The sequence below is a fragment of the Nicotiana tabacum genome, chromosome 11, assembly GCF_000715075.1.
Source record: "Nicotiana tabacum cultivar K326 chromosome 11, ASM71507v2, whole genome shotgun sequence".
Lineage (NCBI taxonomy): Eukaryota > Viridiplantae > Streptophyta > Magnoliopsida > Solanales > Solanaceae > Nicotiana > Nicotiana tabacum.
In genome coordinates, this window is record NC_134090.1 from 105,660,404 (window position 1) to 105,687,051 (window position 26,648).

At 42.2% G+C, this 26,648-nt stretch overlaps 1 protein-coding gene across 1 annotated transcript; it reads left to right on the top strand.

Annotated features, from left to right (window-relative positions):
• Positions 1 to 12,379: 12,379 nt before the first annotated feature.
• Positions 12,380 to 12,754, top strand: LOC142165965 (uncharacterized). The gene has a single exon (XM_075224358.1). It carries the CDS (start codon positions 12,380 to 12,382, stop codon positions 12,752 to 12,754), a length of 375 nt encoding a protein of 124 aa, XP_075080459.1.
• Positions 12,755 to 26,648: the final 13,894 nt, after the last annotated feature.

Consider the following 26,648-nt stretch of genomic DNA (forward strand, 5'->3'; position numbering starts at 1 on the left):
GTAAGTACGGTATCCATATGGAATCAAACTTATCATATCTGTAATGATTTTCATGTCAACCATTCCTCATTTCTATGTCTAGGGTACTATATTCTGTGTCAATTCACTATATTTCTGATGTGTATCTTGACTTGCTGAGAATTTCGACATTGAGCCACGAACTCTGCGATGTTCTTTTCATATAGATTGGCCAACGTAGTTCTTTGGTATTACAATACACCTTCGATATTCTGGGATAATGGAATAGTGTGAATAATGGAACTCCATCCTAGTCTTATCTTATAATCCTGTAACTCTTGGGACACGCAAACTGCCCTGATATCTCAAGACCCCTCCTTCAATAAACTCAAAAGATGTAATCTTCTTTTGCCTAATACCTTCTCTGATTTTTCCTAAAACACAACTGTTGCATTAACATTCCTTTCTCCTTGGTTATAAGAATTGCCTCTACAAGATTCTGGACTCTACTACAACCCCATCGTCCGAGTCTACCAGGCGGATTCCTAAACCCGCTAATTACTGAACACCTCCAGCCAACTCTTTTTTCTTTCTAGCTTGCTCATTTATCAACCACCCGCAGCTTTACGGCTAAACACATTTTCTAAGATATTAGCTACGTTCTCTTCACTCTAATTTATACATATCGTCCTATATGAATGGACACTCCTCCTTATCATTCTTTCTTCTAATAGTTTCCAACGACTTCTTATTTAGGCTTATTTTTATTACACCTTACTTGCAACTCTGTTCTCACTCTGAAATATTCTAGATCTCTCATACATACATAATTCTGACATCATTCTTGATTCCCATCCTCGTGTTATCATTCACGATAAATGACAAAATTTGAATGTATTCTCTCGTCGGTTGTACTCATAACCTAGAAGAAGCTGACGTTGTCTAACGGCTCATCCTTATACTATCTCTTACTATTTCCATCCATCTTGTCTCATCTCCATATTGCTTGCACTCGTGCATTACTTTATAGTTTCTTTCTAATCCTTTCTATTACAATCTTTCCATTCTTTTTGTTATTAAACAAGGCCCGCTCCTAACTTTGTATTTTACCATCTTATCTCCTCCCTTTGGGAAACAATTAAATACTTGTTCGGTTGAAATCCTGCTCATCCTTCCGTATTTTGTAAATCTGTATACCTAGCAGCTTAAAATTGATCCTGGTGTAACTTTTCTTCATCTGAAGATATTAAAGAGGTCTATATACGTAGAGGGTCATATATTCTTGCTAGCATACTTGCTCTCGACAAACTTAACTTCGGTTCACGTGGCTTGTTAAGGAGTTCCCTATAAATTCGCATATCTAATCGGTGTCTTTGTTCTGATTCATCTTAAATCGTCTTCCAACATCAGTGTCTTAGTTATATGAATCTTCTGATAATCCCCATTAATATTATTAATTCACCCTTAATGAAAACGTGGCCTACTCTACTTTGTAGGCTCAAAGATCACTTATTCCTTATGTTTTCTTGCCTACGGATCTTATCGCACTTCTATACATTAACTTACATCTTCTAATGGTCTCCCCCATTTCATACTTATCACTTTGCTCTACTTTTTTAATACTTACTTTTCATAATATATCACTTCTTATTTTATTCGATAATGCCAGCAAAATATCCTTGATTCTTGACTTCCCTTACTCTGACGGGCCATGTTCTTTAGTCGTCCGGTAATGCTTTACTTATTTAATAAAAAACACCATATGTATACGGTCAAAATCAAGGAGCCCGATTTTGAAGTCTTAAATTGGGCTTTAAGTTCGAATCCGGGCAAGTCGAAGCGGGGGTCGGACCCAGCTGAAAGACATGCACCTCGAGGGAGTAGATCGGAGGCTTGTCACAACCTACATCGAGGGCAGTACAATCTCGAAAGCCACTCAAGAAAGATCGGGAATTTCTCAGGGACACGTTGATCAAGGCATAAATCAAAAGATAAGATTTGTACGAAATGGTACAGGTTCGTACTAGGTGGTTATACACCTCTACCAATATAATTCTTTACCACAATTAGGAATGTACTATATTGAGGTTTTCTCCTCCTATATAAAGGGGACCCCAATCATTTGTAAAAAACACATTACTATTCACTGCAATAGAATATTCTACTCTGCTTTTCTCGTTCAATGTGCTCAACAATTGTTCTTCAGCTTTATCATTTTTACTTTATTGTTCATACATTATTGGTTCTTAGCCCACCTTGAGGCTCCTCGCACAGTCGAGCTCGAGGCCCCTATTGCTCTAACAATACTGGTTTGGTTCATCAATTCTTCTTACTTAAGCTTAGTATTACTTGTATATTCACTAGTATTGGAATAAATCACATATCTTTAAAACAACAATTCATCTTTAATTGTTACACCCATTTTTCGAGGTAAACAGTTTGGCGCCCACCGTGGGGCTTAAGATAATAGTAATTATTTTAGTGCTAGTTTTCTAATAATACACGTTATTCTTCATACTTTTTCTTGTCAAAGATTCTTTGATTTCAGGCTTAAACATGTCTAGCACACAGAATGCCGTAGGCATAAAACCCGTAAGGAATGCACACAGGGAAGCCCAAGCCGAAGGCCAAGAAACACGAGGAGTGGAAGAAGGAGGAGACAACCTCCTGGTGATATTTGAAATGTTGCAAGACTAACAAGTTGCCATCGCTCAACTTCAGAGTCAAAATAGAATCCCCAACACAGCCGAACCAGTGAACACTCGGCTTGCAAAACCAACGGTAGAGAGGCCCAATGAAAACGGCTCGGGGACTGACCCCGCTGTTATGAAAATACTTGAAGAGATCGCCAAAAGGATAGAGACCGGAGAAAAGAAAGTTGAAGAAAATGACAAAAAAGTGTAGATGTACTACTCGTGGGTCGACCAAATACCAGGAGCACCTCCGATTTTATAAGGACTGACTCGAAGCAGTTCGTGCAAAAATCATTCCCCCAAAGTGCGGTTCCGAAGCCCATCCCTAAGAAGTTTCGGATGCCAGATATCCCGAAATACAACGGAACCACTGATCCCAATGGGCACATCACCACATATACTTATGGTATAAAAAAAAATAATTTGGAAGACGATGAGATCGAACCTGTTTTGCTAAAAACGTTTGGGGAAACTCTGTCTAAAGGTGCCATGATCTGGTACCATAACCTACCCCCGAACTATATTGATTCGTTTGCCATGCTGGCAGACTTATTTGTGAAGGCACATACTTGTGCCATAAAAGTTGCAACAAGGAAGTCCGATGTACTCAAATTAAAGCAAAGGGAGAACGAGATGCTGAGGGAGTTTGTATCCCGTTTCCAATCAGAACGAATGGAGTTACCACCAGTCTCCGATGACTGGGCCTTACAAGCCTTCACTTAGGGGCTAAATAAACGAAGTTCGATAGCTTCGAAGTAGCTGAAGTAGAACATGGTCGAGTATCCCCCTGTAACTTGGGCGAATGTGCATAACATGTACCAATAAAAAATTAGGGTCGAGGATGACCAGTTGGGATCCCCTTCGAGCTCAGTTTATCCAAGCAGGTTACTAGCAAGGGAGTCAGGAAATGCAGACAGAGGGTCAAGATTGAATAAGGAAAGATATCTGCCATATGTAGAGGATCGAAAGAACGTGTTAAAGCGTAACATACATCGAAATGATCGAAGGGCAGATCGAGGTCAAAGTTCCCGGGGACTCATGAGCAAAATCAAGTTTGATAGGCACTCGGGACTAGTAAAGACGCCCAGATTATCGGAGTACAACTTCAGGGTCGATGCCTCGGGGATCGTCTCAGCCATTGGCAAAATTAGAGATACTAGATGGCCCAAGCCTATACAGACCGATCCTTCTCAGAGGAACCCCAACTTGATGTGCAAATATCATGGTACTTATGGGCACATGACCGAAGATTGCAGGCAGTTAAGGGAAGAAGTGGCTAGGTTATTCAATGAGGGCCACCTTCGAGAATTCCTAAGTGATCGGGCTAAGAATCACTTTAGGGAGAGAGATGCAGGCAGGAAGAATGAACCTGAAGAATCTCAACATGTCATTCACATGATCATCGGTAGAGTCGATGTCCCATACAGACCTATATTCAAGCGTACAAAAGTATCCATCACAAAGGAGAAACGAACTCAGAACTACGTGCTCGAGGACACCCTCACATTCAGCGAGGAAGACATCGAGGCCTTATCTCAACCTCACAATGATGCACTGGTAATTTTTATCCTATGAAATAAAGTTCAAGTTAAATGTGTTCTCGTGGATCCAGGTAGTTTGGCAAATATGATCCGGACAAGGGTCATGGAGCAACTCGGGTTGCTCGATCAAATCATACCAGCATCTCGAGTCTTGAATGGATTTAACATGGCAAGTGAAACAACAAAGGGAGAAATCATCCTCCCAGTCAATGTGGCCGGAACCATACAAGACACCAAATTTCATGTGATCGGAGGTGACATGAGGTATAATGCTTTGCTTAGAAGGTCGTGGATCCATAGCATGAAGGAGGTGCCATCGACCCTCCATCAGATGATGAAGTTCCCAATAAAGGATGACATGCAACTAAGGAGATAATTGTTGTGCACAATTTGGCACCGGTATCGACACCATCCACATCAGAAAAGTCGAAGGACAAACATGTGACGAAATAGCAATCACAGCCCATGTCCTTTGTTGATCCCGGGGGACAAATGTTCGATGAACAGGTTGCTGAGGACGAAGAAGAAAATTTTCTCATCCCGAGCCTTCATTGCCCCCGAAATCGGGCGACAAAGTCCACGGTCGAGGAACTCGAGCATGCCATATTGATCGAGCATCTTCCAGAATGAAAGGTATACTTGGGGACGGGGTTAACCCCCGAACTCAGGAAAAAACTCATTCAATTTTATATCGATAACATTGATTGTTTTGCCTGGTCCTACTTAGACATGACATGAATCCCACTGGAGATAACTACCCATCGACTAAGTGTCGATCCCAGATATAAACCAGTGAAACAAAATAGGGGACCTCAATCCGAGGTAAAACATGCATTCATCAAAGAAGAGGCAACCAAACTTCTCAAGATAGGATCCACTAGGGAAGTAATATATCCTAAATGGCTAGCTAACATAGTAGTTGTCCCTAAAAAGGGAAACAAACTTTGAATGTATGTAGACTACAAGGATTTGAACAATACATGCACCAAAGATTCTTTCCCACTACCCAACATCGATCGATTGATCGATGCTACGGCTGGCCACGAGATCCTTACCTTTCTCGATGCCTACTCCGGGTACAATCAGATTCAATGAACCCGGAGGACCAGGAAAAGACTTCGTTCATCACGAAGTATGGTACATATTGCTATAATGTAATGCCCTTCGGGTTGAATAATGCAGGAGCCACGTATCAACGCCTAGTTAATAAGATGTTTTAGCATCAAATAGGTAAGTCTATGGAAGTTTATATTGATGACATGCTAGTTAAGTCCCTGCGCGCAGAGGACCATTAACCTATTTGCAGGTAACGTTCGATATCCTAAGAAAGTACAACATGAAGCTCAACCCCGAGAAATGCATTTTTGGAGTCGGCTCGGGCAAGTTCTTGGGCTTCATGGTATCGAACATGGGGATCGAGATCAATCCCGATAAAATCAAAGACATCGAGGAGATCACCGTGGTGAACAATGTGAAAGCTGTACAACGGCTGACCAAGAGGATAGCTGACCTAGGTCGATTTATCTCGAGGTCATCAGATCGGAGCCATCATTTCTTTTCCCTACTCAAGAAGAAGAACAACTTTGTATGGACTCTGGAATGCCAACAAGACTTAGAAGAATTAAAACGGTATCTCTCGAGCCCACCCCTACTTCATACTCCAAAGGAAGATAAAACGCTCTACTTGTATCTAGCCTTGTCCAAGGTGGTGGTAAGTGGTGTGTTGGTTCAGAAAGAGCAAGGTACGCAATTCCCTATCTATGATGTCAGTCGAACCCTAGGAGATGCTGAAACCAGGTACCCCCATTTGAAAAAGTTAGCTCTTGCATTAATAAGCGCATCTAGGAAACTAAAACCATATTTTCAATGCCATCGTATATGTGTGCTGACCACATACCCACTTCTAAATGTCTTGCATAAACCCGAATTATCGGGCAGGTTGGCCAAATGGGCCATCAAACTTGGAGGATATGATATCAAATATCAGCCTCTAACGGCTATCAAGTCCCAAATTTCAGAGGACTTCGTGGCCGATTTTGCACCTGCCCTCGTTCCCGAAGTAGAAAAGGAACTTTTGTTAAAAACGGGTACGTCATCGGGGGTATGTACCTTCTTCACAGACGGTGCCTCAAATGTGAAAGGGTACGGGCTCATCATCATTTTAAAACTGCCTACAGGCAGTGTCATTAGGCAATCTATCAAAACTTTTAAGTTGACTAACAATGAGGCCAAGTATGAGGCCATGATTGCAGGTCTCGAACTAGCAGGGGCCTTGGAGCAGAGGCCATCGAGGCAAAGTTTGACTCCCTTTTGGTAGTAAATCAAGTAAACAGAAGCTTCGAGGTTCGAGACGATCGAATTCAGAGGTACTTGGACAAACATCAAATGATATTGTAATACTTCAAGGAATGAACACTGGATCATATACCTCGAGAAAGAATAGCGAAGCTGATGCACTTGCGAACTTGGGGTCATCGGTCGAAGAAGATGATATTGTCCCGGGTACTGTCGTCCAATTATCGAAATCGGTGGTCGAGGGCCATGCAGAGATTAATTAAACAAGTCTAACGTGGGATTGGAGGAATAAGTACATCGACTACTTGAAACATGGGAAGCTCCTCATAGACCGAAAAGAATCAAGAGCATTTCGAGCCAAAGCAGCTCAATTCTCACTCGATGAAAACGGAACATTGTATAGAAAAACCTTCGATGGACCGTTGGTAGTATTCTTGGGACCTGGGGATACCGATTACGTACTACAAGAAATCCACGAGGTACTTGTGGGAACCATTCTGGTGCAGACTCTCCGGTTCGCAAGGTGATCAGAGCGGGGTATTATTGGGACAACATGGAAAATGATACCAAGAAGTTCGTCAGAAAGTGTGATAAATGCCAAAGATTTTCGCCGATGATCCATCAACCCGGTGAACAACTCCATTCGGTCCTATCCTCGTGGCCATTCATGAAATGGGGGATGGACATCGTTGTCCCCCTACCAACGGTGCTAGGCAAAGCTAAATTTATTTTATTTATGACTGACTACTTCTCAAAGTGGGTTGAAGTGTAGGCCTTCGAGAAGATAAGAGAAAAAGAAGTCAACGACTTCATATGGGACCACATCATATGTCGGTTTAATATACCCGCCAAAATAGCATTGTATAATGGGAAACAGTTCATCGGCAACAAAGTAACAAAATTCCTCGAGGACCATAAAATCAAAAGGATCCTATCAGCACCTTACATCCAAGCGCAAATGGTCAGGCCGAGTCCACAAACAAAACCATCATTCAAAACTTGAAGAAAATGTTAGATGATACAAAGGGGAAATGGAGAGAAGTATTGCCCGAGGTACTGTGGGTATCGAACGACATCAAAGTCCAGCACGGGGGAGACCCCGTTTTCTTTAGTACACAGGTCTGAGGCATTAATCCCAGTCGAGGTCCTATTAGCACCTTACCACCCAAGCGCAAATGGAGAGAAGTATTGCCCGAGTTACTGTGGGCATATCGAACGACATCAAAGTCCAGCACGGGGAGACCACGTTTTATTTAGTACACGGGTCCGAGGCATTAATCCCAGTCGAGGTCGGTGAACCTAGCGTCAGATTTCAGCAGAGTCAAATCGCGAAGCTATGAATGCTTCTCGAACTACTCGATGAAAAATGTGAGGCCACATTAATTCGAATGGCCGCGGAAAAACAAAGGATCGAAAGGTATTATAACAGAAGGATGAATCTTCGATTCTTCAGAGTCGGGGACTTAGTCCTAAGGAAAGTCACTCTAAACACTCGAGATACAAACGAAGGGAAACTAGGTCCCAATTGGGAGGGACCGTACCATGTCCTCGGGGTGGTAGGGAAAGGATCCTACAAACTTAGAACAATGGAAGGCGAGCAACTACCAAACAATTGGAATGTATCGTTGCTCAGGCGATATTACTACTTAGGTATGACCTTATCCCCATTTCCATTTATAGTTAAAACTAACTCCTTGTAGATGTTCAATTAGAGATATCGAGGCATCTCTCAGCTCGAAGACCTTGGGTTTGAAAGCATGCATTGCACTCTTTTTCTCTTAGATCGGGTTTTATCCCAAATGGGTTTTACCGGCAAGGTTTTTAACGAGGCAACACCTATATGCTACCTAAGGAACATTCAACAGGTATTCAAGGCTTCTTTTCAATCAACCTCGAAAACTGGGGGGCATCACCCTCGGAGGTTATACTTTCGAGAAAGATACTTCGCGCCTAACAGGGCCTCGATAGGAGAACTTTGTAATGGGCCAAACAGTCAAATGAACCGTGTCCATATAGAATAATCGAGCCCCGATGGCAAAACATGTATGCATGCATCAACTATTTAAGGAAGCATTCTGGTTATATTAAAAACACTTTGTATCTCAAAGAAGTTTTATATCACACGAGCTCTACACTTACAATCCTAAGGGAAGCGGCTCAAGGGCTAAAGCACCTTGAAGTACCCGGGGACTGTCACTGACAGTCAATACATCTGAGTCATCAAAAATTCGGACTCATAAGAACTCAAGGAGGCACCCCCTCGAAACAAAGGTTGAGGCCAATATACTCGGGGACTAACTCTTCGAACAAGTTTGGAAAGTTTTTCAGGAAATATGTCCAAGTGACAAACCCGAAGGCTACGACCATACTAAAAGACTACGGCCACATAAAGGCTACGGCCAAAACAATGCGAATCGGAGACATCTGACTTCCACTATAAAATTAAAGGCCTTCAAACATTGAAAAACCGGTTAAGCCAGGGTACCCTTGGCAAAAGCAAAATATAAGGGGCTTTGATAAATTCGGCCCTCGAAAAACCTAGGGGCTTCGATAAAACCAGCCCTCGAATAATTCAAAGTCTTCGATACCACCAGCCTTCGAAAAAACCTTAAGAGGTATTCGATCATGCCTACATAAGCAAAATGACTAATAAGGTTCCGATACGTCGAGCCTTAGAAAAACCCAACGGGTACGAAAACACATGCTAAGTAATAACTAAAATTTTACTAAGTCTTTTAGCCGAAATGAGGGAAAAATTATAGATCTATTTTTAGAGGATGAAACGGCCGAATTTAAAGAGCCTAAGGGCCAATTTTTAAAAAAAGCCTAAGGGCCAATATACAAGAGCCTAAGGGCTAGCCTAGAAGAGATATAAGGCCAAAAGCTTATGGGAGTCTGAGACTTTGTTCTCATTTGGATCGGACCCAAAGGCCCCATCATTCCGAGCTCGCACCAAAGTAACTTTAAGCTTGGCTCGAGGATCATCCAAAACCTTAAGGGGTGCGATCTTGAGCAATAAAAGCCTAAGGGTTTATTACGAGTCTAAACCGATACTCAAGCTAAGTGTTTGAATCATCAGAATTTTCCACAAATGGGGATAAAATAAAATTCAACACCAATCGAGGTTAGAGCAAAAAGATACTTTATATTCATCAAAGAAGTTTACAAAATATATTACAATGCCCATAAGGGGCCCCTTGCACAAAAAAGGAAAACCTAGTCTATTTTCGGGGTCACACCCCCGGGAGTGTCATCTTCATTTTTAGCGGCTATATCTTCGGGAGTATCTTCCCCTTCGGGAACATCTTCTTCACCTTCCTCATCCCTGAATCCACTCACCACATACTCGTCATCAGAGGCGACAAGAAACCTAGCTTCAGTTTCCCGCGCCATTGCTTCAACTATCTCCTCGGCGAGGTTGAACACTCGGGCATGGATTTCTTCAAGAGTCTCCCTTTGGGCTTGGCACTTGGCCAATTCATTGCTCCGTCTCCCTCGGTCGGAGGCCTCCCTCAACTCGGCTTGAATGACTGCGTCTTCCCTCGTGTATATAGCAATGGATTTATCAGCCACAACCTTCGTCTTCTCGGCTTCGGACTTAACCTGTACAACTTCAGCCTTTGCATGTGCAACTTCGACCCGGGGTTTAGCCAGCTCATCCTCCAACCCCTCGATCTTCCTGGCCTGAGCCATACCCTTCGCTTCAACACCTCGGAGCTAAGCTTCAGCCGAGGCTAGTTGGGTCGCAATAGCTTCCTTATCGCAGCAAGTTGATCCATGTTCTTCTTCCACTGATGACAATGTTTACCTTGAAAATGGTAATAGCAATTATATTTGATTTGTGGTTCTAAAAATACGTGATTTATCTTGATACTAGTTGTGAACAAAATGTTCGAAAATCAAATAAGAAAAAATATGGAAGTATAACTTGACGACATGTTAGTCAAGCCTTTGAATGCAAGAAATCACCTGAAACACCTCCAAGAAACCTTCGATATCTTGAGGAAGCATAACATTAAACTCAACCCGAAAAAATGTACTTCGGGGTTTGGTCTGGAAAATTCTTAGGGTTTCTGGTCTCGCAAAGATGGATTGAGGTAAATCCCTATAAAATCAAAGCCATAAAATATATCCCTGACTAGATGACATGTGTGAAGGAGGTGCAGAGCATAACAATTGGTTAGCAGCCTTAAGCATGTTCATCTCGAGATTGTTAGAAAAATCCCATCACTTCTTCTTAGTTATAAAAAAGAAGAACAATTTCGAAAGGACTCCAGAATGTCAACAGGCCTTGAAGGACCGGAAAAGGTACCTATCAAGCCCGCCGTTACTGTCAAAACTAGGGGAATGCGAGCTGTTTCTAATATATCTAGCGGTCTCGGAAGTAGCGTAAGCGTCGTTTTAGTCCGAAAAGAAGAAGGTACATAGTTTCCTATTTATTATGTTAGTAAAATATTATCGGGAGCGAAGACTTGCTAGCTACACCTCGAAAAGTTGGCCTTAGTTCTTGTAGTCGCCTCTCAAAAGCTTAGGCCATATTTTCAATGACACTCGATAGCTGTTGTGTCAACCTTTCCCTTAAGGAATGTTTTTTACAAGCCTAAGTTGTTAGGCCGCTTGGTCAAATGGGTAGCCAAAATTAGTGAGTTCGACATAAAGTACAAGCCTAGGACTGTGATCAAATCACAAGTTTTGGCAGACTTTGTAGCCAATTTTAGTCCTGAATTAATGCCCCTAACTGCTAAAGAGGCAGTGCTAGTGTCGAAAACGACATCAGGAGTTTGGACCTTGTTTTCAGATGGAGCTTCCAATGTAAAATGATCCGGGCTCGGGGTAGTTCTAGTCATGCCCTCAGGAGAAACATGGAGGCAGGCCATTAAGACAGTTCCGTTAACTAACAATGAAGCCAAGATGAGGCTTTGGTTGCAAGACTTGAACAAGCCCGAAGACTTTGCTTTGAGGTCATCGAGATCAAATGTGATTCTCAACTGGTAGTAAACTAAGTGTACGAGATTGTTGATACAAAGGAAGAACACATGCAATAAAATGCAAACAAGTTTCAAGCATTTCTTGCACGATTCAGAGAATGGTGGATCATACACATTCCGAGAGAAGAGAACGTGGAAGCAGATGCACTGGCTAATTTGGGGTCATCTACGAAGATGAAAGGATCTGACTCCGGAACCGTCGTTTAGCTTCTACTCAATATTGGATGTGGACTGGTACTATGAGGTTAATTCAACCAATCTAGTCTAGGACTGGAGGAATGAGTCCATCGAATAACTTCGGCATGGAAAATTTCCCAAAGACCCGGAGGCATCCAAGGCACTCCGCACCAAAGCGGCTCATTACTGCCTCATGGATGGGAAATTATATAGGAGGTCGTACCAAGGCCCGTTGGCCCGATGTCTAGGAGCCTTGGAGGTGGTCTTGATGAGAGATGTCCATGAAAAAAATTTGCGGGAACCATTTTAGTGCAGATTCGTTGGTACTAAAGCTTTATAGGGCACAATACTATTGGCTTTGGATGGAAAAAGACGCAAATATGTTCGTTAAAAAATGCGACAAATGTCAACGCTATGCACATTTGGTACAGAAATCGGCGGAACTCTTGCACTCGGTAGTGTCCCATGACCATTCATGAAATGGGGAATGGATATAGTTGGTCCACTACCATAGGGGCCCGAAAAGGTAAGATTCCTTTTAATTTTAATTAATTACTTTACTAAATGAAGCAGGTCCTTACCAAAATATCGTTGAGCGCGAAGTAGTCAACTTCTTATGAGACCCCATAATCTGCTGATTTGGAATATCGGAGGAGATTGCTTGTGACAACAAACCATAGTTCATAGTTTGAAGTCAACAAAATTGCTGGAAGATTTGAAAATCAAGATGATTATATCCTCACAGTACCATCCGAGTGCCAGTAGACAAGCAGAGTCAACCAATAATCTAATTATCCAAACACTCAAAAAGAGGTTAAAAGTTGCTAAAGGCAAATGGCCCGAAGAGTTACCGGGTATGCTAGGGGCATACCGGACAAGGGCAAAATCGAGCACAGAAGAAACACCTTTCTCTCTCATATATGGAGCGGAAGCTATCATACTAGTGGAAGTACAAGAGCCAACTTTACAATTTTCCCGAGCAAAGGAAGAAGAAAACAATGAGGAATTGCTGGTGAAGATGGATTTTCTCGATGAACACATGGACTTGGCATATGTGAGGATGGTGTCTCAAAAGCAAAGGACAGAAAGATATTATAATTGAAGGGTCAATCTCTGCTACTTCGATGTAGGAGACTTGGTCCTAAGAAAAATGAATCCGAGAGCTCGAGAAATCAATGCTGGGAAGCTGGGTCCAATATGGAAAGGTCCCTACTAGGTATCATCCATCACCGGTAAATGATCGTACGAATTGGAAAATCAATATTGATTAAAATTTCCCAGCAACTGGAACGTGACTCACCTCCAAAGAAGATCTTGCTTGTAATGGATCCTATAAATAATGAAAGTACGTGCTACACTCTTTTTCCCTTTGACCAGTTTTTTTCCAAATCGGATTTTTCTAGCAAGGTTTTTAGCGAGGCATCAAAGGAAATCATACTACAAAAGGAGTGCCATCGGCAAGGTTAATACCTTTAAATAACAAGGCATTAAAATGATAAACCCATTATGGGATGGTTAAATAATCTTTGGCTCGGTGGCAAATTCCTAATGGGAAGCAAAGCTCGCCATCGAACCAAATACTATTTAACAATTCAGGAGTTGTTTGCATAAACAAATGAAAACATACAGTGTTCCAATTTGTATACTTCGTATTCGAACACGGGGGTGGGGGGTGGGGTGGGGGGGTGGAGAATAGTATAAGATACCACAACAAGAATGGAACACAAACTAGGGACTGTGAGAATCGGGAACAATAATTTCTCATCGGGACCGAGGACATCATGACTAGTTCCGTATAAATAAGTTGTACAAGTTAGCCACATGTATTGGAAATTTTCTTTTTTATTTAGCAAACGAATGCTTATGTACTTTCAAATATAGAAGGAATATAATAATGTCCTTTTATTTTTATCTTGTTTCTTATCCAAACGATGAGTTGATTTTATCATCTGAAAGTTAACAAAAATTTCAAATGCTTGTGCATGAATGAACATGAGACGTCCTCTTAAAGTACATCATTAAAATAAGAGGGCCCTCTTTATGAAACCCTCATAGTAAAGGATCAACCCCGGAAGAATTTATGCCCGGAATCAAAAGCTATTGGATGAAAGTATACCTTAAGCTTTAACTAATTCAACGAAAAAGAATTATTTTGCACAACACTTAAGCAAAAATTGTCTTCATTTATCAAAATGCAAAACCCGGTGAAAAGTTTGGCATGGTTACAAAGTACAAAAAAAGAAGAAGAAAGAATCTAAGCATTATCGTTGCCGAGAGAGGGATCTGCGTCCTCTTCCTACCCCATGGAAGAAGGCGGACCAACTGCCGGTTCGAGGCCTGGACCTTCATCACCATCATTTTCTTCAGGCTCCTCTTCGATTTTGGAGTATTCAAAATCGATGCTCGAAGAGTTGGTTGCAACAAGCCGAGCAGGAACATTCTCTCGGGTGGTTAGCTCCAATTCTCAGGCCTTAATGATGCAATCATCAATATCGACAATGCCTGCTTTGGCCTCTTCCAAGGTTTCCCTCCTCATGTGATATATAGCATATGTCTTTTCAAACATGAGGGAATCTCGTGGTACTGGAGCCTGGGTTTGTGCCTAGAAACCTCGGACTAGAGGTCGTCCCTTTCGGATCTCATGGGCTGATGTGAGAATCAAGTTCCATAGTTGTGGATAAATGGATCCGATTTTGCTCTATTGTTCTCTTAAAACTTTCCTCTATTTTGGCCATCTTCTTCTTGGCAGCATTGGCTTCCTCGATTTTAGAGGTCAGCTCAGCCTTCAGGTTACTTATTTGGTCCTTCGAGGCCGACTCGTGCTCAGCAACAACAAGCACAATATCTTGGAGCTCAGCCAACTTAGCCTTAGCCTTTTGAAGTTGTACGTGTAATTGAGTAGCTTCTTGGATGTGGTCTATCATCTCTTCTTCATTTTGCTGCAACCAGGCCTCAAGCTCACTCGCCTCAGCAGCTTTTTCTTCCAATACCAAGAGGCGGGCATCATGTTGGTCCATTTCATCCAACAGTTGATCCCACTTGGAAGCGAGTCCTTGCTTATCGGTGATCAATTTCAGCATGCCCTTGGAAGAAAGAAAGTTGGCCTATAAATGGAAAAAATATAGCAAAGTTAGAATTCCCATTATAGGTGATAAATGGAAAGGAAGTTTTAAGAAAATAAGTACGGTACCGATGTTGCGCTGTGCATGGAATTATTCAACACTCCCCGGAAAGGGAGCATATTTTCTTCCTATCTTTATCTAAAGACAGTGGCTTCAAGTAGTTCACAAGCTCCTCCAGCTTGGATAATAGATGGCACTCCTTCGAAACCAAAAGAATAGTACTTCTCCTCTCTTGGGGATCTGGGGAAGGGAGGAGATGCAGTAGGTGCTGGTGGCGAAGGTGCAACTAGTGTTGAAGGGCGTGAAGATATTGGATTTGAAGGTTGAGAAGAAGATGCTGCAGGAGACACGCTAATTATTGGTTTCTTAGTGGCCGAAGGCAAAGGAAGCTGAGGGCCCGAATTCCTTGGATCAGAGACAGTACTGGGGATTAGGAAAAAAGAATTGACATTATCCACCAAGTCTATCTCGCCCAAAAGTTCTTGGGTTTCTCCTGCATACGGGTTTTGAAGCTCTCCCCACTGAGTATCTGGTTGAACTGATGAAGAGATTCTTTTCCTTTGAAGGGGAGTCACTTCATCACTAGCTTCCCCATCCTAAAAAATAACCACTATGGCCAGCTCGACTGTTGCTTTCTTTATTTTCTCATTTTAAGCCCCAACCGAGGAAGAACGTCGCCTTTTTGGTTGCTTATTCTCTGGATGTGCACTTCGAGAGGAAGCACCTTCACCGAAAGCAGGTTTGCGTGTACTTCTTTGAGCAAGGGCACTTTGTAGCACCCTCATGTCCTCATTGGGGTCGGTTTAAATGTTGACCTTGGTGCAGGTGATGGAGCCCTGTGGAAGTCTTGAATTAAGCAAAAAATGGATTTAACAACTTTTATGTCGAAGTTACCTATGTTCATGCAAAGATAAAAGGAAGGACTTCCTCGTCTAATTTTGGCATTGTAATTTCCAAAATCTTCTGAATCCATTGGTCCAGGCCTTGAACCTCTGGTGGTTCCTACCGGGTAGTTAAAACAAAAGAAACGAAGAGGTCAGCAATAACGGAAATCAATCTATTCACGAAGGAAGGAAATGGATCAAAAACTTACAAAAATTGTTCCACGACTCAGGAAAAGGCGGAGATGTGACCGGGATGATGTCTCTGATGGCGACGATGACAAATTGCTCCATCCACCCGCGATCATTTTCATCGTCCATGCTAGTGAGAATAGCATGGTGGCCATATTTGCTAAAATTTAATACTCTCCCACGGAATATTTTGGCGGAGTAGAGATTCATCATGTGTGCAAGGGTTAAGGTTTCTCCAGTCGCCGTGCTCAACTGGCGTAGGCAAGCCACCATTCGCCATATATATGGTCCTGCTTGAGCCAAGCAGACCCGATACTGGTGGCAAAACTCCAAAATTACGGGGTTGAACCCTTCATTCGACAATAAGGAAAATAGACCCAAGGTAAAGGGATACATATAGACATACGTAAAACCCTCCTTGGTGAAGGTAAATCGCTCTATCATATATCCAGAGCGACTATATTGAGGTTAGGGTAGTTGCACTCCTCTTTCACTACAGGGATACCAGAAGGGCGAACGGAGGAGGGATACCTACTAACAACACAAGTCCGTGAAGACACAGATGGAGCCTTCTCTTGGAAGTCATTAGCAGTACTCAGGTGTTTGGGTATGATGGTGTTTACAGTAGGAGGCTCAGAATCGGCCTCTTGGCCTCCACTGAAGAGAAGGCCATAGTTTTTAAAGGAAAGCAATAGAAGAAGCCATGGTAACAAGGAGGCAATAAAATTTTTGCTAAAAACATTGAGGAAGATGAAAACTATTCTAAGCAACTGTAGAGTTAAAGCAGTGAAATGAAGGGTTTATGACAACAAAAATTTTGAAAGTAAAGAGGTAAAGTGATGAGTAGAAGTAAAGATATAGACGACAAAAATCCTGTTATTGATTACCTTGAAAACCGGCGAAATATTTTGCTGAAGGGAAATATTTTACAATCAGTACCGGACACATCAACTGTGATTTAGGTCGGGGAGATCCCGAAGGGAACATAGTCAACGAAAGAAGATCGGGTATTTGCTATCGAATAGCATTCAATAAGGGAATATTCTCTCGTATTAAATGAGCGGCCGTTGCAGAGAATGTTTGCATTCATGGCCTGTCGTTACATACTTATCAAGGCCCCCTTTATTATCATTTAAGTGGGCTAGATCCTAGGATCTTGTTTTCCTAGACATAGCTACAAATAATAGGCTCAACGGCCATTGTAAGCGACGAAATTCTTGGGAAAAACATATGCTATATTCCATTTTTGCTCTCAATTAAACAACTTTATTTGCTTTTTTACATTACATTCATTTTTATCCTCGGAGTCAGGCTTGTCGTCTTCTTCAATTTTAAATGCTATGTCCTATTTTTAATCTTATTTCATTATTATTTTTGAATCAAATCAATTCACTTGTCTATAAACCACGTAACAAATTTAACTGTACTGTTTTACGTGTAAACAACAAATGCAAATTTTTTCCATCTAAACGTTATGAGGTAATAAATTTAGGGGCATTCATCTGAATGTTAGTTCATTCAATTAAAGACATAATTAAGCTAACCTTTTAAACGTGAAAATGTAACAGAAGAAACAATGCGGACCACATAATGAAGAAAGTAACTTACAAGAACATCATTATATATACAACATAAAACATAACAAGGCCTGAGTGCAGGATTCTCATTTTGTTGTCAAAACAAAATCCCTGAACTTCCTGTTTCTCTACTCTCCCGGCGAAGAAAAACTTGACTTTATTCGCTTAAATTTTTTTGCCAGTCACTACGGATTGGTAGTGCAGATCAGGTCTAGTCCATCAAAAACTCTATCTGAGATATCGAAATCAAAGAAGGTACTGGAAAATAAGTTGTCAAATCCATTTATCTCTGGAAGTTCTGCATTCATCTGGGTAATGAAAGCTTCATTTGCTGATGTATCATTAACATGTGCTAGGGATGTGATACTATGATTCACATGGTTATTTCCCACGTTCATGTTATTACATTCCAAGGAGAATTGTAACGTATTTATTGTGTTCTCCATGGGCACCTCACCCGCATAGAAGGCCATTTGGTTTGCGGTGATTTCAATCTCCTCTACGAGGCTGGCTACCTGCAACAAGGTAAATTTCTTCATTCATAATCATGAACATAAAGAGCTGTCATATCCAGCGCTTGAATGGATTGATACTTGATATTGCTACTATTCTAGTTTAAGACATTAGCATGTATCCAAAAGAATAATGCAATTTCTTTTATACATATTGGGAATCACTTATTTTAAACCTCCTACTTCATCCTCAATGAAATTAATATGTTCTTATAACCATAGAAATGTCAGGCAAGTTCTCACGATATTTTTGATATGGACATTTTGTAAATCAAATATGGCCATATAAAATGAAAAGAAAGGAGTATATGAACCTGCTGCTCGAGTTCAAAAATATGACCGACACAGCCATAAATTGGATCCTGCATCCTAGCCAAGGCTTCATATGACATGGTTACAGCAGCTTCACTCCGGCAGTGCAGCGGGAGGTGCAGAAGCAGCTTGGAGACGTTGCTTGCTCCGAACACCTTGTGAACTGCTGCAAAATGGTTAGTTGCCTGCTCATAACAGAAGTAAGGCGCGAAAATGCATTCGTTGGAGCACCTTCTTCTCAAGAACTTGCATGCCCCGCACGAAGAACCAGCAGGTCCTGCCATTTCCTATTTTTTTTTCTGTGTAATAGCTGCTATATTTTTGCTTTTCCTTGTGCATATCCAACTAAAAATCCAACTCTCTTTTATAATCATTTTCTAAAAGGGTCAGGTGTTTCTTTAGTTATGAGTGAAAGGACATTCTCCCTTTTGGTAAAAAGTAAATTCCTTTAGGTCTCCATCATGCCTAACAATGTTATTCACAAATTGGGTAACCTTACCTTATTGGTGTTTTTATAAATGAGCTTTTCTCTAGTAACGTGACACTTGTTTGGAGGATCTAGTTTCCGTTTTTTGCTATAAATAATGAAATATTTATTCCCTAGAAGCAGCATAAAATAATAATTTTATCATTTGGACAAAATAAAATGGTGGTCTTATTTCACTGATTTTGACTCCATTAATTAATCTCTTATCTTCCTTTTCGCTAGTATCTAAGCGGCCTTCTTTCTTGACTCAATTTCTATTAAAAAATACTTTTGTTCAAGCATATTTTCTATATGCTCAAGAGGAATGCGTATTTTCTATTCTTTTCTTTTTCCATCTCTCTTTTATTATTATTGTGCATTTAAGTAATGCCAACTGACAGGGTGGAGGTTTTTTTACAGTATTTGATCTGTGTAATGACCCGATAGGCCATTTTAAGTACTAGCTCCTCTTTTTATGACTTGAGACCTTTCATGACGCTATTGGATGATTTATGACTTGCGTGCATGACCCGTGTTAATTTTCGAATAGTCAAAATGTGAATGATTAAAGAAGACATAATTTTTTAACTTGAAAATGGCTAGAGTTGACCAAGGTCAACATTATTTGTAAACGAGCTCGGATCGATATTTTGACCATTCCGATAATTTCGTATGATAATTTTGAACTTGTACGTGTGTATGGTTGGGGTCCTGTCACGACCCAAAAATTCACTAGTCGTGATGGAACCTAACCCAACTCACTAGGTAAGCCAACAAGCAGTCAACATATTCCAAATGAAATTAATAACCTTATATACAACAACCCAAGAACTAGTAGTACAAGTCACGAACCAGTAAGCTTTAGAATTACAAATTGATAGAAAAATGATACAACGTCTGATTGAAATGGACATAAACGAAATCTCAAATCTAGAACTACCAAGAACGAGTGATAGCGATGACTATAATGAAGGTACATTTTCAATGGCAGCTCCCGCCATTTTACATCAACATCAGCTCCAAGATCTGCACGCAAGGTGCAGAAGTATAGTATGAGTACAACCGACCCCATATACTCAATAAGTATTGTAACTAATATCGGCGAGGTAATAGAAGCAAGAATTATACGTGATATTCGCTATCACTTGTACATTTCATAATTTTAAAAATATGGAACAAATATACGATAAAATTAGGAAAGCTCAGATAAAACCGCCTTGGTGCTCATAAATCTTTGTTTTCAAGTGTTTAGCTCAATCAACAATATTATCCAGCATATAAGGAAGATATACAACTAAATCAGATAAACAGTCAACGAAATTACAAGTAAAGATAAAATGCAATAACCAAATATCAGCCCGTTACAGGGTGCAGCCCAATCCAACTAACAATAAGCGAATAAGGCCTGTTGCAGCGTGCAATTCAATCCATATAATAGTAAACAGCTCTCCTAGAGCTCCATCAACCATAAACCCGTCGGTTTCTCACAATCCACGTGTACACAATCAGGAGAGAAACATGAGAGGGTGACCTTAGGGGGATGGATTTGTATCCATATGTTACACGGACAACTCACGTGCCAATAATATCAACTGCACGGACAACTCACGTGCTATAATATCAATATCTGGATCCACACGGATGACTCACGTGCTAATAATATCAATCGGTACGGATAACTCACGTGATGCACGAGCAACTCACCTGCAAATATAACAATCCACCTAGCGTGGTCATAGACACAATATCATAAATCGCCCACCATGGTCACATACATAAAAATACAATCTGCCCCGCGTGGTCACATGCTGTATACGGTAAAATCGAAGGGTCCAAGTTTTCATTGTTACGACGCCTCGTAGGTACGTCTCGAAGGCTCGAGACCACGGTTGAGTTTCATCCTTCAGGGGCCATCGATGCTCAACTTCGGGGCAGTAGGAGACCGAGGGTTACGAAAAGAAAATAGGGAGTTCCCAAGGCGTGATGCTAGAGCCGACAAAGTCTGTCAGGCTAGTCTGAGCCCGTATCATGGCATTAACTAGCTGTCCCATCTCCATATCTTTGTAATAAATGCACTTGTACTATGTTGGAATTCCCCCTCTTATATAAATGGGATCCTTGTCATTTTGTAGATATCTGTTGGTCAATACTAAAACTCAAGAACATTCTCTCTGCTTTCTAACATATTCTCTTGATCTCATTACTTCATTTAATGCTCATATTTATTGCGTTCTATTTATTGTTCATCATTTATTACTTATTATTGGCTATAAAGAACCGTTGTTGATTTATTTATAACTGTTAGTCTCCATCGACCACCCTCGATATTTCCCAGCCGAGCTGCGAACTCGATCCCGAGATCCTCGAATAGGCAACCTCGAGGCCCTGATTGACAACGATTCGGTTTGGTTAATATCTCGTTTTTAAGCTCTTATCTCATTTCTAAGTCTTTCACATAACATCAACTGCCTAACAACTAGCATAAAAATAATTCACGTATTTTTAGAACCATTTAATCAAATTTAATTGTTATTATTATTTTTGCGGTAAACAGTTTGGCGCCCACCGTGGGGCTAAAAGTAATAGTGATTATTTTCTTGCTGGTTTAACTACATAACACAAATTATCTTTCACACTTTTTCTTGCCCAAGATCTTTGATTTCAGGTCAAAATGTCTGACTCAATGAACAATAATATTGAGAACCACAGAGAAAATGCTGTGGATGTTCCAACTGTTTGTGTACCACCATGAAACCCTAAGAACGCACTAGAATCGATTCCCGTGGACGCGGTCTTATGCGATGCTCAACACATCAATGTAAGCTCCTACACCAACAGGAGCGTGCACCAAGGAGATCAACAAGAAGCTCAGAAAACCCCGACTAGGGAAGAATTGGAGGTTATCCTTCACGTTATTTTTGAAATGTTGCAGGCACAACAGCTAGCGATTGCTCAGCTGCAAAGTGACCAGAAAACTTCCAGCAAGGTAGCGCCGGGGATGGCTCCTCCAGTCGAGCAGGTACCGGAGAGATCAAGCAACAACGGGTCGATGGCCGACCCCACCATCGTAAAGATGCTCGAGGACCTCACAAAGAGGATCAAATCGGGCGAAATGAAGATAGAAGCCAATGACAAAAAGGTCAAGACCTACAACTCCAGGGCCGACCAAATTTCGGGTGCACCCCTGATCCTAAAAAGGATGGATTCGAAGAAGTTCATACAAAGGCCGTTCCTAGAGGAAACAGCTCCAAAACCCATTCTAAAGAAGTTCAGAATCCCAAACCTTCCGAAATATAATGGAACCTCATACCCCAATGAGCAAGTTACTTCTTACACTTGCGCAATAAAGGGCAACGACCTAAAGGACGACGAGATCGAGTCTGTCTTGCTAAAGAAGTTCAGGAAAACACTCTCGAAAGGGGACATGATGTGGTATCACAACTTAGCTCCTAACTCCATAGACACATTTGCCATGCTGGCAGATTCTTTCATAAAGGCACATGCCAGTGCCATCAAAGTAGCAACAAGGAAGTCTGACGTCTTCAAGATCAAGCAGAGGGAGAACGAGATGCTGTGAGAGTTCGTATCTCGCTTTCAAATGGAACTAATGGAACTAAAACTAGTCTCTAACGATTGGGCAGTACATGCCTTCACTCAAGGTCTGAATGGCGAAGCTTGGTGGCTTCGAAGTAGCTTTAACAGAGCCTGGTCGAATATCCCGCCGTGACCTAGTCGGACATTCACAACTGATATCATTCAAAAATTAGGGTCGTGGATGACCAACTAGGAGCCCCCTCGGGCTCGGTATACCCAAGCAGGCTTCTGGCGAAGGAGCCGAAGCCAAACAAGGAAAGGTACCAGCAATACACTGACGACAGGAGAAACTCCCCGAGGCGTAACATACCCCGCAATGATTGAAGGATGGACCGAGGCCAGAAACATAGGGGACTCGTCAACAGAGCCGGATTCGACATGAACACGGTGCCAACAGAGGCACCTCGCTTGTCGTAGTACAACTTCAACATAGATGTATCAGACATCGTGTTCACCATCAGTAAAATCAAATACGCTAGGTGGCCGAGGCCTGTGCAATCAGATCCTTTGAAAATAAATCATAACTTAGTGTGTGAATATCACAACACGCACGGCCACAGGACCGAGGATTGCCACCAGCTCTGAGAGGAAGTAGCCAGGCTACTCAGTAAAGGTCACCTCCGAGAGTTCCTCAGCGATCAGGCCAAAAATCAATTCCGAGAGAGAGGCGGCCAAGAAGAATGAAACGAATGAGCCACAACATGTCATCCATATGATCTTGGGAGGCATCGATGCCCCACAGGAGCCCATGATGAGATAAACAAAAATATCCATCACCAGAGAAAAACGAACACGAGATTACATACCCGAGGATGCCTTCACTTTCAGCGATGAGGACATCGAGACATTGTCTTAGCCTCATAACGATGCACTGGTAATCTCTTTTCTTTTAAATACATTTCAAATTAAACTTGTACTTGTGGATCCAGGTAGCTCGGCCAACATTATCAGATCCAGGGTGGTAGAGCAGCTCGACCTGCTTGACCAAATCGTACCCGCCTCTTGAGTCCTCAACGGATTCAACATGGCGAGTGAAACAACAAAAGGGGAAATCACCCTCCCAGTCAATGTGTTCGGCACAACCCAAAATGTCAAATTCCATGTTATCGATGGAGACATGAGGTACAACTCCTTGATCGAAAGGCCATGGATACATTGCATGAGAGCGGTACTTTCCACCCTCCATAAAATGATGAAATTCCCCATAAAGGATGGGATTAAGACCGTCTACGGGGAACAACATGCGGCGAGAGAAATGTTCGCAGTGCACGATGTGGCCCCGACACCGGTTCCTCCACCTTCAAAGAGCTAAAGGATAAGCAAACAGTAAATAGCAATAACAAGCTACACTCTCGGCTATCCCCGACTAAATAAAGCAGGGGACCGTGCCGCACCCTCATCACAAACGACTAAAACATATCAGGGCTCGAAACATCACCGACACATTCTACACTAAGGTATGATTGCCTAATTTCTCTTTCAATTACATTCTACACTGACCTGAGTGCAGGTATCCGATCGAAATGGCCAAAGCACTCTCCAACTCGAAGGCCTTAGGTTTCGAAAGCATGCTTTGCACTCTTTTCCTTCGACTGGATTTTTATCCCAAAAAGGGTTTTACCGGCGAGGTTTTTAACGAGGCAACACCCATATGCTACCTGAGGAAGACTCAACAACTATTAAAGACTTCTTTTGCAATCAACCTCGAATATTGGGGGGCATCCCCGGGAAGGTCACCAACGCAGAAAAGCCAAGATACGCCAAGAAGGCTCTCGGTAGGAAAATAATGTACCGGGCCAAACGGTCGAGCGAACCGTGCCCGTATAGAACAACCAAGCCCGCAACATCAAAGGCATGTATTCTTGTACCAAGTAATCAAAGAATACTTCCCAAAAGCATTTTGCATTTCAAGGAAGCTCAATATTTTTGAAAAACGGCCCCAGAGCCAAAAATATCCCGAATACTCGGGGACTGGCGTCAACAACTTACAACAATGCGACCCCCGGATCGGATCTTTTAACTCGTAAGACCTCCATGAGGAAACATCAAAAGGTGGCTCCAGAGCAAAAAAATGTCCCGAACACTCAGGGACTATCGTCAACTACCCAAAGTCGCACGACTTACAGGTCGGAACTTTAAACTTGTAAACCCTCGATAAGGCAATACCAAGTTTTACAAGGAATGGCTCCTAAGCCAAGAAACTTTCGATGACTCGGGAACTGCCGCAAATTGCCAACCCCATCGACTTATCAAGAATTCGAGGCCGTAAGACCCGATGTGGGAAATCTCGGTCTCGTAAGATCTATAAGAAGCAAAAACAATATCTGTAAGACCTCAAGCAAGGCATGAACCATACTTGTACCAAGTATCCAAAACTGTAAGACCTCAAAGGCATGTAAAACTTGTAAGACCTTACTAAAGGCATAAACCCGATCTCAAAGTTTCGGCTATATATCAAACTTGTAAGACCCCTAAAAAGGCATACCCTCGATATAGACACCGAAATGACTTCACTCAGGACTTAAAGGCTCCGGCCAAACACAAATGACTCTAGTCACAAGGCTGTACCAGGCAAACTAACGCGACTCGGGGACGCCCACCCGTAGCTATAAATTATAGGCCTTCAATTACTTCAAATATACTTCGGAAAGAACCGGTTAAACTGGCTACCCTCGACATAGGCAAAAGAGCTTCGACCATGTCAGCTCCTAAACACTGGCTTCGAGATACTCAGCCTCCAAGCCAAACCTCCCAAGGTGATCGATCATCGCCACATAATGACTCACAATCGAGGTTTTCTATTAAACCGTCGAAGAGTCAGGCAAACACTATTTCTAAAAGTCCTTAACGAGGGAAAAATAAAGTCTACACAAAAGGCCGCATCGACCTAAGGCATAAGAGCCATTGTTGGCAGCCCACACAAAAGGTCGCATCGACCTAAGGCATAAGAGCCATTATCGCCAGCCCATACAAAAGGTCGCATCGACCTAAGGCGTAAGAACCATTGTCGTCAGCCCACACAAAAGGTCGCACTGACCCAATGCGTAAGAGCCTAAGGGTCAGCTTAAAATTCAAAAAACTTGAGGGTCGAATGAGCTCGAGTCGAAACCCGATTCGGAGACTGAACCTAATATAGTTAACTAAATATGCCTAAGAGCAAAAGCGTAAGAGCCATTGTCGCCAGCCCACATAAAAGGTCGCATCTACCAAGCGCGTAAGAGCCTACGGGCCAGCCTAATGAGCCTCAGGGCCATACCGCAAATCTAAGGATTCATCTCAACTCAAAAACCAGTTCATCTGGCTAGAATCAAGGTAAAAAGAAATGCAGAAGAAATGAAACCGCGAGACTTTCCTTTTATACATACACGCGGGAAAATACAAGCTCCGTTTACATATACTTTGAAAGTACTATGTACAGAATCAGCAAAGGAAATCCACATCCCCCTAGGGACTATGGCCCATCAGCCTCATCCTCACAATCCTCGGCGTCAGACAGAAGTGGCTTAGCACCACGTTCGTCCACTTCGCCCACTTCACCTCTTTCGAGAGGTCAAAGCCCTTAACATGAATCTCCTCGAAGGTTTCCCTTCGAGACTTACACCGAGCATATTCCTTGCTCATGCCCTCGTGATCAAGAGTCCTTCTCAGCTCAGCTTGAGTATCAGCAGAATCTTTCAAATAGACCGCCACTTTCTGGTCAGCCTTAGTTCGGCTCAATATAGCTTCAGCCCGGGCATCCACGACCTCGACCTTTATCTTCAAGAGCTCAGACTCGAGTTTCGTAATCATATATGTTCGAACCAAGCAATTATCATGAGCTAAGCGAAGTTGAACCTTAAGGGAGGAAGCTTTAGCTAAAGCACCCTTCTCGGTCGAAGCCTAAGCGTCCGCCTGAGCCTTTAACTCATCATACTCGCGCTTGGCCCGGCCAACCTCATCCTGAAGGCGCTCCAAGTCCTCCGACTTTTTCTATAACTGAAATAAACATAACATTAGCCCCAGGATCTAGAGGGAGGAACGCACACTCGCTCGGAACAAAAATTACCTGCTCTTTCAAATAGCTCTCATAATTCAAGCTCCGACTCGCCTCATACCATAACCATGCTAACTCGACTTCCCTCTCACCGCAAAGGAGCCTAAGGGATTTCTCCTCATCCAGAGCTTGCCGCAGCCTGGCCTCACGACGAAGTAGCTCAGACTTAAGCTTGTCGAAAGCATGCAAAAGAAAATTTAATAAGGAAGGGAAGGCACAAAACTCGAAAGGCCTGTGCCGAAACTCACCGCAGAGTGAAGCCGCTGGGCTTCCTTGAAGGTCGAGCACACATTTGCTAGCCTAGCTC

Coding starts and splice junctions, on each gene's coding strand:
- LOC142165965 (XM_075224358.1), top strand. CDS start 12,380: ATGATTATATCCTCACAGTACCATCCGAGTGCCAGTAGACAAGCAGAG.